The following is a 12,276-nucleotide window of genomic DNA, read 5'->3' as shown; positions in this document are numbered from 1 at the left end:
TTTTGTATTTTTTGTGTTTTGCATCGAGTAAGATGAGCCACCGCTGGGGCATCATGGGAGTTTTGTAGCGTAAACGTCACAAAACGGATGCTAGTTTAATTACGGCTGATAGAGCCGCACATTGCGAGTGTGCTTATGCGCTGTGGATTTGGTCTTTTGCTGGGATAATATGCGTAAGCTGAGATGGCGGATTAGAAGTGGCACATGCTGACAGCTGTGAGACTTAGTGAGAGTGTGTCTGACTGTTGACGTGATGTATTACGGGCCTGTTTTCTGGTCGTTCATTTTTACAGGCTGTTGAAGATGTTAATGTCCCTTATCTAATGGTGGCTCTCTGTAAGCCTTTCAAATCACCAATATTACTCTTCCTCCTTTTCTCCCTCTCTCTCTGTCTTCTGCTCATCATAACACATTTCTGTTCGCCGAGTAAAAGGATGGGGTTCTTTACGGTGAATGTGGAAAATCTCAGCAGATGCAGGTTAACGGAGCTCGTATGACTCAGTCGGTGAGCTCAACACAGCGGGAACTACTGCACGCTTGACTTCACACGCGTTACAAATAATCCAGCCTGGGAATTCATCGGCATTATCTCAGCACTCACATTCCTAATGTTCAGGACTGCTTCATAATTTCTTAGATAGACTTTCACTAACTATACTACCAGTCAAAAAAATTTGAATAATTAAAGAAATTAATACTTTTTTTATATGAAGAAACTGTATTCAGAAGAGACTAATTCAAATGATCAAAGTGACAGTATAGACATTTACAATGTTACAAAAGATTTCTATATAAATTGCTGTTCTTTTGAACTTTCTATTCATCAAATAATCCTGAAAAAATAATAATAATCACAGTTTCCACAAAAATATGAAACAGCACAACTGTTTCAACATTGATAATAATGAGAAATAATTATTGAGCAGCAAATTTCTGACACTGAAGAATCATGCTGAAAATTCAGCTTTGATCACAGGAATAAATTACATTTTAAAATATATTATAATAGAAAACAGTTATTTTGATTTTTAATAATATTTCACAATATTATAGTTTTTTCTGTATTTTTGATCAAATAAATGCAGCCATAGTGAGCATAAGAGGCTTCTTTCAAATGCATTAAAAATAATTATTATTATTCCAATCTTTTGCTGGTGGTTTTAAATTTTGATATGCAGTACTTTTTCTTTCTTTTTTTAAATACGATGATTTAGAAAGTAACAGGACGAATTACAGCATCTAAGGGGCATTTTCTCAGACAGTGCTTGCATATAAATGGCACTATCAGCGAGCGCAATTCCCTCTTGTGTTTTTATATGCTTTATCTGAACCCATTAAGTCACATTAAAGAGAAAATCCCAGTATGGAGCAATTTCAGTCTGTGTATGTGCTGACCACAGAACGGCCACGGATTAATGAGCTGCCTTTAATAGGTTTTCCTATTCTGTAAAAGAAAAAAAAGAAAGAAAAAAACCTGAAAAGAAAATGTTCTTTACCTAGACAGACAGAGCGCTGAGAGAGAGAAAATAAGCAAAGGATACAAATGATCAGGGAAATGATGTGAACTCTGCATTATGGGTAGGATTCCAGCAATCCTTTTGAATCCCTGCGTCCGAGTTTGGCATCTGCTGAGATTTGAACCGTTCAAGCCGCAGACACTTTGCTATCCAACAGAGTACTGGGTAGATGCCAGGAAAAAGAAGTTACTTGTTATGGTGAAATACTAAGTACTTGTTTAACTACAAATTTAAAGCCTGCTCACACCAAGAATGATAACTATACAGATAACTATAGCGATATCTATATTAGTGTCCACACCAAAGCACAATATCGCTCTGGAGAGCTGGAGCTTTGTCGCCTGTCGCTTAAAAATGCTCTTTAAAGCAGAATGGATTCTGATTGGCTGTCAATGTTTTTTTAATCAACATTTATCATCAGCTGAAAAAAAAAATTCTGAAAGTGATTCCAACGATATCGTTACTCTGTTACTCTGTACCGTTATTGTTATAGTTGTGGTGTGGACTCTGCTATTCTTTTACATTTGAGCGCTTACTAAAACTCTTAATCATTATAGTTATTGTCCTTGGTGTGAATGGCCATAAGAAAGTGGCAAACGTTCCTTGTGGGTCTGATGATCATAGGTCAAAGCATGAGGTGTGTGTAGGAATGTATTTATGTTGCACACATGCATACCTACATGACAAGTAAGTTACTCATCAAATGTAGTTCATTCTATGAAGGTAGGAATTCGTACACAGTTTATATCTCACAGAGCTGTTGTATTGAGTCTCTTTCTTCTCTCCTCACAGCTTGCTCTAACATATTTTCCACACACCACAAGACACCAATTACACTTTGCCAACTGTTCATTTATCAGAGGAAATGGTGAAAAATATGAGGGGAAAACTGGGCTATCAGGTCCAGTGAGAGAAAGAAAGATCTCTCTTCACTCATGTACAGAACAGCACTGTACTGTACTCTATTCCATATACTTGAAGTAATTTGTGTGATTTAGTGTAATAGTGTTGTATATACATATATATATAGTTTCCTCATACAGTATGGCCAAGAAGACAGAAAGCGGGTCATTAAAAGTGTTATTGAAAACTCTTAAAAATGCACTTTCAATCAGGAATTTCACATACACACACACACACACACACACACACACACACACACACACACACACACACACACACACACACACACACACACACACACACACACACACACACACACACACACACACACACACAGGATGTGGTTCAGGTTTCTCTACAGATGTCAGAGAGGACACTGCTACTGTTCATCTGGATCATAATCTGCTTTATACATGTCATTTCATTCTACTGATGTGTTGTCATGTTTTATGGGGACTTACCATAGACTTTCCATAGACATAATGATTTTTATACTGTACAGACAGAATATTATCTCCCCTCCCCATACACCTATCCATCACAGAAAACTTTCTGCATGTTTACATTGTCAAAAAAACATCATTTGATATGATTAATAAGCTATTTTCCTCATGGGGACCAAAATATTTCCTCACAAGGACAAGGATTTCGGATATTGCCATCTTTGAGGTGATATTTTGTTCACATAATGTAGGGTTTACCAGGCCACACACACACACACACACACTGAGTGGACTCATCTCTTGTCCTTATTTATATGAAAAAGCTGTTTATAGAATAGCTCCACCCTCCTCCTCCTCCGTACACCCACAAACAGCAAACCATCTGATCATAAAAGCTCCTTACAGCCCTGAACGTTACTGCAAGCGTGACGTCTGCTCGGTTGAACATTACAGACACGTGCTGCTCGCTGCATGGGACACATTCAGCTCCTGATATCTCCTTTAAAATGTCTTCAATGATGCTTTTAAATATTCTGCAAACAGAAATATTATGTATGTGTAAAGAGACATTATCTTGGCTGCAATACAATGGTTTCCTCAATTTCTGAATTTGCTTTGAATCGTTTGTGTCAGAGACTGTTGCGAGACTCTTGCATGTCTTCTCATTAAAAACGCAATGTAGATGTGGCAATGCAATAGTGTCATCAAAACATTTAGAAAGTATTATTAAACCAAAACTTGATTTTATATTGCCTCATATTACAGTTTTTTCTCCATCTCTGCTAGCTTTATGTTTAAAGTTACTGTCAGCATCCAGTTTAATGGGATAGTTCACCCAAAATGTTTTATTCTGCCATTATTTACTCACCCTCAAGTTGTTCCAAACCTGTATGAATTTATTTCTTCGGTTGAACACAAAATAAGTTATTTTGAAGAATATGGGTAACCAAACAGTGACTTCATACTATGGAAGTTAAAGGAGACCATTAACTGTTTGGTTACCCAATTGTTTGGTTACCCAACATCCGTTGTGCACTTTAGTTACGTTTTCTCTCTTTTACCCAACAGCAAACCTCAGACACCAATGGCAACCTGCGAAAACGTGTCAACTCCAGCATTCAGTCTCAACCGGACTCCAAGAAAGCCCAAAGAACCGAAACGTCTAGCAAGAGCACAGCAGCCACATCCAAACCAACTCTGACCAGCCAATCATCTTCCACCTCAGAGGGTACCAGCAGTTTCTCCAGCCAGTCACGTCTAAGCCCCAGCTCTGCCAGCCAATCAAATGCAGCCACTTTATCCTCCACCTCCAAGACCACACCGCCAGCCCCGCCCTCAACGCCAACAGTTCCCGAGAAACCGTCGCCCGGAGCGAACGCTGGCTCCGCCCCTCTTCACCATCTCCTCGGGCCGAAATTAGAAAATATTAAAAAGAAGGAAGCCAAGGCCGCACCTCAACCTGCCGCTCCTGCGACCGGAGGAGCCAGCAAGATCGACGAATATGCACGTATTTTATTCCCAGTGTCCTTTGGGGCATTCAATATGGTGTACTGGGTGGTTTACTTATCCAAAGAAACCATGGAGGCCAAGGGAGGCTAACAGGAACAGGCTTGGTTGTTTGTACCCTTTTTTTTTTTTTCTACAACTCGCTGAACAAATGAAATCAAGAGCCCTCATAAGGATTACTTCAACCGTTGTTCCAAGCAATTCCAAGAAACGAAATTCTATTACGGCAGACAAAACTGGACGAGCGCACAGAAGAGAACTTTTTTGTTGTTTATCAAAAGGGCCGTACACAAGATTAAGCATGTGGATATATTATAATAAGTAAAAAATAATTACATTAAAAAACAATCCAATAGATTTATCTGTTGTCTTGAATAGCCATATTTCCGGTCTGTCCTATTTATCGCCGGACACACTGAAGACGGAACAATGCTACTAAATAGGAAAAACCAATACCAGGGCCGTTTAGTCTATTTTTATATGGAGACACTTCCGGGGGAAAAAAATCCTTCTTTCGAAGAACCTTTTTCGGAAACCCAATAGATCTGAACTGACCTTGCGGATGTCTGCCAAGAAGACATATTTCTGACATAGTATTTCTTTCAGTTCTTTCATGAATGGTATCTATTCTGTGTTTTCTCGCCGAGAGAGAGAACGCTGGAAGGGAGCGTGTGCTGATCAGTGAAAAACACATATGCATGTCTTTTATTTTTAAAGAGACTAAAAGAATTTTCGTCGTTACAAATTAAGTCGTTAAAGCACACATTATGGTTTTCTCTCTTTGTTTTTGAAGTTGAATGGCTTGTTTTTAGTTTAGTTCGATTTGAGTTTTAATTTTTATTGTTTCAGTATTTTTTTTTTTTGTCTTATAGCTGATACATGCTCTGCTATAAACAAGGACATGTGGTATAGGAAGGATTTCACCAAATGAAGCGCACGGCATGAGCCGACGGGTCCAGATGCTTCTGGAGTCATTTAGAACAATAGGAGGGTTAAACAGACTGATGTTAGAAGATCCAGAGGACGACGAAAACCTCCACCAATCCACATAGGGCTGTTTTTGTATGTGTAAATTGGATTTAAACCGTGATTGGTTGAGGTCTTCATTATCCACCAACTATTAGTTGTCACAAAAAGTCAATGTTAAAGGAATAGATCACTCAAAAATGGTCCCATGCACTGTAAAACATTATTTTCATTATTTGTAATCACAACTTATTATCTTTTGTCAAATCAACTTAGTTAATTAATGTGGTTCAGATAACATAATATTTTGAGTTTCTATTGATTAAACCAATCTCCTTCATTGTATTAACTCAAAATTTTGAGTTCATTGAAATTAAACAATTAAGGCAACCAGGTAACTTACTTTTTTAACAATAATTTTTTACAGTGAACAAAAAAGGAAATGGTTAGTAGGATGTTTGATGTCAACGTCCAAAAATGACAACATTCATTAATCATTAAAGAAGCCCAAATGACTTTGAAGCCATATGATAGCTTTGTGTGAGAAACTGAAATTTTTCATTTCTGAACAAATTATTATTATTATAATATTTTTTTATAGATGTGAATGTGCATAAGATATGGCTAGGGATGCACCGAAAATGAAAATTATGAGACGAAACCCAAAAAAATTTCAGGATGCACTTGGCCGAAAACCGAAAACAAAAAATAAATATTAAATCAAAAATCAATTAATTATTCAAACTTATTGAATAATCAACACTCAAATAGCTAAACCTGAGGCAGTAGCCACATAAGGCAGTTTTTATATCAACTTTTTACCAACATAATTGTTTCTACAGTTTGTTGGTGAAATATAAACATTTAAACAACAATATACTGTAATAACTTGTTTTGATCAAACATACATTAAATAATCAAGACATCACTAACAGGTTAAATAAAAATGTAATGAATATGTAATACAGTGCATATATTTAGCTAAATGCTCTTCTCTATAGTTATTTTTCTAGCAAACTAATGGGTTTATGAACATTGAATAGCTTTCTGAATATCTTTTTTAAGTGGCATTGTATGGTCACTGTATATGATTTATAGACATCTTTCCCCGGTTAAAACACTGGTTGAGTGATTACATGAGAGAGGATTAATTTCAATATGTTGTACTATATCTTTCAACATTTCTTCTGATGATCACCCATGTTTATTTGGTGCTATAACCAGTAGTAAAGCAGAAGAGATGATCAGTTCACGTGTGTTTGATCTGTCATCTATCACGCCATATTAAAGAGCGCCAAAACAACATTTATTGTTTGAATTTCGTTATAAAATCAACAGAATTTTAATGTTGAGACTTTGATTCATATTAAAAGTAACAAAGCAAAGCTTTTTACGATTATTGGATGGCAGGTACGCTACAATTGTCTAGCGAAGTTTTGTTCATGCATCAACAGAAAACAGCACTGACTATAAGATTTTAGATTTAAGAAACCATATAATTTACCGATAAAATCAAGAAATTAGTATTGTCAATCCAGAGCTAGTGTCCACATGTTCAAATGCGTAGCTGATACACGTTGTGTGCATGAAATAGACGCTGAACACTGTCAAAAGGTGCCATTGGAGAAGCGTTAATTAAACATCTGTTTCGGCGATTGATTTCGTCCCTCCAAAACCATTTCAGCCAGAAACCAAAAATAGCAGTTTTCGGCCGCAAACTTTCAGTAGCCGAAATTTCAGTGCATCCCTAAATATGGCAAAGTTTGACAAATAAAATTTAAATTTTGGCTTGTTTGTCACACAAAGCTATTTTTGGACTACTTTTTATAGTGTTTATTTTAATTTTTTGCTTTTTGGAGCTTGACAGCCCTTAAAAATGATGATGGTGCCTAAAAGGTGGTTGTGCAGCGATGCCATAGAAGAACCAATTTTGATTCCTGAAAGAACCTTTTTAATTAAAAGTAGTTGGATGAACTTTTGAACCTCTTTCCCAAAGAAATGTATGTACATTGGAAAATTTCCTTGGATTTTAAAAGTTCTTCATAGAACCATAGATGGCAACAATATATTTTCACTGTGTGGAAAAGATGAAGAACATAAGAAATCTCCTTTTGTGTTCCACAGAAGAAAGTAAGTCTTACGGGTTTGGACCAACATGAAGGCAAGTTTGTTTTTTGGGTGAGCTATTCCTTCATGGAACTGATTTGCTGTTCAGTATTGGTGTGCTGGAGACTGATGCACTAATTGTGTGACTTTGAGGTCCTTCTGATATTTCGGGTGATCTTAGCAGACTGCTTTTGAATGAATCCATTCCCCAGTTATGTTAAAATGCGACATAAAACACATTGCATATATGGTACAAATCTGATTGATTTAATCGAATCTATAAAATTAATTAAATGATTATTTGATTAATTAGATCAAATGTGCGTGTGTATTCTTAGACCCTCATGCACACATGAAAGAATCTGGATGTTCTGGTATGCCTGTGTGTGAGTGTTTATGGAGATACAGTAGGATAAAGACAGTCTCACTGGTTCGACTCGGATCTATTATTCCACATGTTAATGAAGCAGCACAGTTCATCTAATGAATCATTAACTGCTCTCCATGCTATACCATGCTGTTTACAACATAAATGTATAAGCAGTGCTTTCTAATTTACTGGTTGAAGGGAGAGAAAGAAAACCTCATTATAATAAGCATAATATTTACCACATGTGCTGCTTATATACTGTATATTGCCTATTTAAGACAGTACAGAAGCCCTGAAAGGCCATGCATTATTATGATTTCTGTCTTGCTTTGTCATGATCTTGACTTGTTTTCTCTTGGATGTCTAAGTGCATTATACAGTATTGTATATGCTACCAGTCAAACGTTTGGAACAATTACTTCTTTTTTTTTCTTTTTTTATTCCCTCAATAATATTAAGCCTGATTAATAATTGATTACAGTTTTAAATACATTCAATTAGAAAGCAGTTATTTTCAATTGTTTTACTGTGTTGTTATTCGAGTAAATGTAGCCTTTAAGAGACTTCTTTCAAAAACATGAAATATGTTTGAGTAGGCTATTCCAATCTTCCAATATTCCAAGAAGTGTGTGTGGATGAGTGTATTACTTTTTACCTTAAACAGCTCAACTTCATTGCCATCCAACATGAGGGACTGAGACGTCTGCATGCTTATAGAATGATATTTGAAAGATCCTGATCAAATGCTTTGCAGCTGACCAGAGAAATGACGATATACAGAGAAAATTTGAAAAAATAAGTCAAGATTGTGAGAAAACAAGACAGAAAACAAAAAAATGCATGTCCTCATTATATTCATCCACAATGTTGTCACATGACCTCAATATTTTGCATAGTTATAAGCAAGAGGCATTCTGTTATGATCTCAGAATTTGGTTATTTTGCTTTTTCAATCCATTTTTTGTGCCAATACTGTCACCAAGCAGTTTTGCAAAAATAGCTATTTGTCTTCAAAGAGATTTCCACAAACACTTCCTCCTGTCATTGGTCAAAAAACAGATAGCCCAGCCCCAAACTCACACCATTGGTTAATCCAGTGTTGCTGTGTCGGGTTGGTTAAAATTTGTGGTTGACTTTGCTACAAGTTCTTTCACCACACTAATAGAAAGGTGAGTGCATTACATTGGGATGCAGTATCAGTCGTATACTGCACATTTTTTCAAATGCAGTTGGCCATTCAGGTATTGTTGCATATTTGCATACTCTGCACAGTATACTGCATACTATAATGGCATACTTCTAATCTCTAGCTCTCAGTCCCCATGTTAATGTGTGTGTGTGTGTGTGTGTGTGTGTGTGTGTGTGAGAGAGAGAGAGAGAGAGAGAGAGAGAGAGAGAGAGCTTGAGTGTGTGAGGGACAGGGCTATCAGCAGCGTAATGGAGTGATCAAAATGTCTGGCTTCCCCAGAAAGTTCTTCTAGTGTGAAATTGACTTTGTACCTTCGTCCTCCATCACACACACACACACATGCTCACACACCTTTTCAACCTGCCACCTTAATATTGTTATCTCTCTATCTCTCTCTGACAATATGACCAATTCAAAATGACAAATATGCGTTTATATAAACATTCAAATATGAATTTACGCCTGTGTATTTTAGCCTGTATCAGCTGTAGTTTAGATGCGATCTACAAATTGAGCAGCAGTTTTGGGCCTGTATTTGGGGTTGAGTGTGTGTGCAGAGAAGTGCACGACTGCTAACATCCACTCTGTGTCCCTGCTGGCCGTTTGCCTGAATGAATCTTCTGCTGCACACCACAGCTTATCGCTCAAACACAGAAGACTCTTTTGCTCCAGTGAGCCAAACGCAGGCTTTGCTCTATTAGAGCTCTTATTTGAGACGCCCAGAGACCAGAAACGTCCTGGCCCGTACCGAGCACACCAGTACCCCTAAGAAAAGCCCAACAGTCTCAAAGATGAAGTTCATTTGAGGTCGAACAAAGAACATTTGTCTTAAAAAGAAATTCACTGCAAATGGCTACATGCTACATGGACCTTTGGACATGAAAATGTTTCCAAGTCACATTCACCTTAATATCAAAGAAAAAAAAAATGCATCAAGAAAATTAAACATACTTTTAGGACCATTAATATTTGCATTTTGACATTATTCTTACCACCATGATATGTCCTATCTATCTATCTATCTATCTATCTATCTATCTATCTGTCTATCTATCTGTCTATCTATCTATCTATCTATCTATCTATCTATCTATCTATCTATCTATCTATCTATCTATCTATCTATCTATCTATCTATCTATCTATCTATCTATCTATCATTATTGTATTTCCCATTTGTGGTGAAATGACTCAGACATGTTCCTGATTTCCTGGTTTGTGAGACTCCCCCTGACATAAGAGTTCTTTGAGAAACTGGTAGAAGGTTCTTCTATGGCATCAGACTGTAACCCCCTTATTGGTTTTAATTGGACACTTTATTTTAAGAGTGAATACGGTGAACACAAATCTGTGTGAGCCACGCGCATCAGGAATCTTCAGCATCCTTACTTCTTAAATTCAGTTTATTTCTGTCTTTCTTTGATTTTCAAAACCACATTGTGAATGTGATCAGTCATTTTCTAATTATTGCTTATTAACACATTGAAAATGTTGTTTTATAAGGCTTTTTTTGACACAGTCAGTAGAGTTTTTGCCACTCTAAAGCCTCCACGGAGCAGAGGAGAGTGTCTCGGGGCCAGTAGCTGTCTCGACTGATAAACTAGAGAACATCATGTATAGCAGGAGACAGAAAGACAGAGAGATTGTGTTCATCATGCCCTACAGAGTTTATCATGTTGGCAGTGATAAGAACAAATATCCATAATTTTCCTCTGGATGGAGCCCAAAAAGAAGAGAGATGTAACACAAAGAGAGGGAAGAAAACACGGACTAACAGCTGAGTGGGAAATGGATTTCGTTTGGATTCATTTGTCAGGCTCCAACCTAGGGGAAAAATTAAATAAAAATCACACCACTTCCACTGTATATAACTCATATAAACTGAATGTCTGTTTATAAAAACGAAGAAAATATACAATCAGTGTTTTGTAGTGTATATATTATTATAATTATTCTTTACTTACTGCCCTATGCAAGAGAACTACTTCAGAACTGACGAACAGGTGCCTGAGGTCTCGCATTGATGAGGTCATTGCTCACGGTCCAATGAGGGAAGAGAAAAAAATAAACATACATCTGTCATATATAAACAAAACGTTTTGTGTCTTTAAATTATCTTATTTCTTTATTTTCTTTATGTGAAGTTTTACTCTCCTAATATATTTGTGAAGACTGCAAAATCAAAAAAAGTGAGATCTCTTAATGTCTCAGTAGTTTCTCTTAGACTGCAATAAGAGTATATGCGGAAAAAAATGAGACTTCAGCTTTTTTTTTTAGATCCCAGTAATCTCACATTAACAGTAGCCTAGGCTATCTGCTAAATATGTTTTAAGCATATTGAGCTTCAGTGTGTTGAAACATGCCAAATTGTGCAGGCAACATTTTGGCCAGGCTGTCATAGTAAGAAATTATGAACACATGCAAAAACAAGAGAGAACCAACAAAATATAAAAAACGAATTATGTTGTTCAATGAGTTCATCGTATAAAGCGATCGAGTCTTCAGGAAATTTGGACTAAACTGGGGTGCGTTTCCCGAACAACGACGTTACTCACTGCTTAACTACCATAGTACGATGCATCGTTGAAGAAATCAACTAGCTAGTCACGACCATAGATATCCATATAAGGCTAGATGTCTTAAGGCGGAGTCTCGAACGGCATCACAGGCGGCCATCTTGTCACAGGGAAGCTTTCTGGCAAGCTCTGTGGTATCTGAAGTAAGGTGAGTGATCAGCACGCACACAAATCCTCTTATCTCGCTGAAATCTTGACGTATTTACAAACGGTTTGGTTTCTTACAAACGTTATTAACGTGGCTATAATTCTGAACGCTGGAACATGTTGAAATTGCAGATTTTCTTATGCAGATGTATGCAGTGTCATAACTACATCTCTGACGTTTATAACAAACCAAACCGTTTGAAAATCGGTAGAAAATTTTGCAAGTTATGGTTATTTAAAAGTACATGCACCATTAAAACACAATGTGACGAGTGAGCGAGCTCCCTGTGGCAAGATGGCCGCCATGTGCGGACGTCGACCTCCATTGGCCAGCAGCGCGGACGAGACATCTAGTCTTTATTATATGATATCTATAGTCACGACTGTTTCCCGAAACCGTATTGTCTCAAAGTGGTCGTTCAACCACGTTGGTTTATGACGTCACGCACGTGTTGGAGTAATAACTTATTTTAATGAATCTGTTTGGGATCGAATTAACGCTAGATGTTTTGCTATAAATTACAGACATGGCATCTGAGGACTATTTCTAATT

The 12,276-nt window shown here is 37.0% G+C and overlaps 1 protein-coding gene across 1 annotated transcript in view; it reads left to right on the top strand.

Annotated features, from left to right (window-relative positions):
• The window catches only part of gabra4 (gamma-aminobutyric acid type A receptor subunit alpha4), a 31,450-nt gene extending 24,303 nt beyond the window's left edge, over nt 1-7,147 (top strand). Inside the window, exon 9 of the mRNA XM_082177023.1 lies at nt 3,932-7,147. Coding sequence (XP_082033149.1) covers nt 3,932-4,462 — 531 coding nt within the window. The 3' untranslated portion in view covers nt 4,463-7,147. The remainder of the gene's footprint in view (nt 1-3,931) is intronic.
• Nucleotides 7,148-12,276: the final 5,129 nt, after the last annotated feature.

The sequence above is a fragment of the Leuciscus leuciscus genome (genome assembly GCF_965113295.1).
Source record: "Leuciscus leuciscus genome assembly, chromosome: 8".
In the NCBI taxonomy this organism is placed as follows: domain Eukaryota; kingdom Metazoa; phylum Chordata; class Actinopteri; order Cypriniformes; family Leuciscidae; genus Leuciscus; species Leuciscus leuciscus.
The sequence above is the reverse complement of the archived record's forward strand: the minus strand, read 5'-3'. Positions and strand labels throughout refer to the sequence as shown.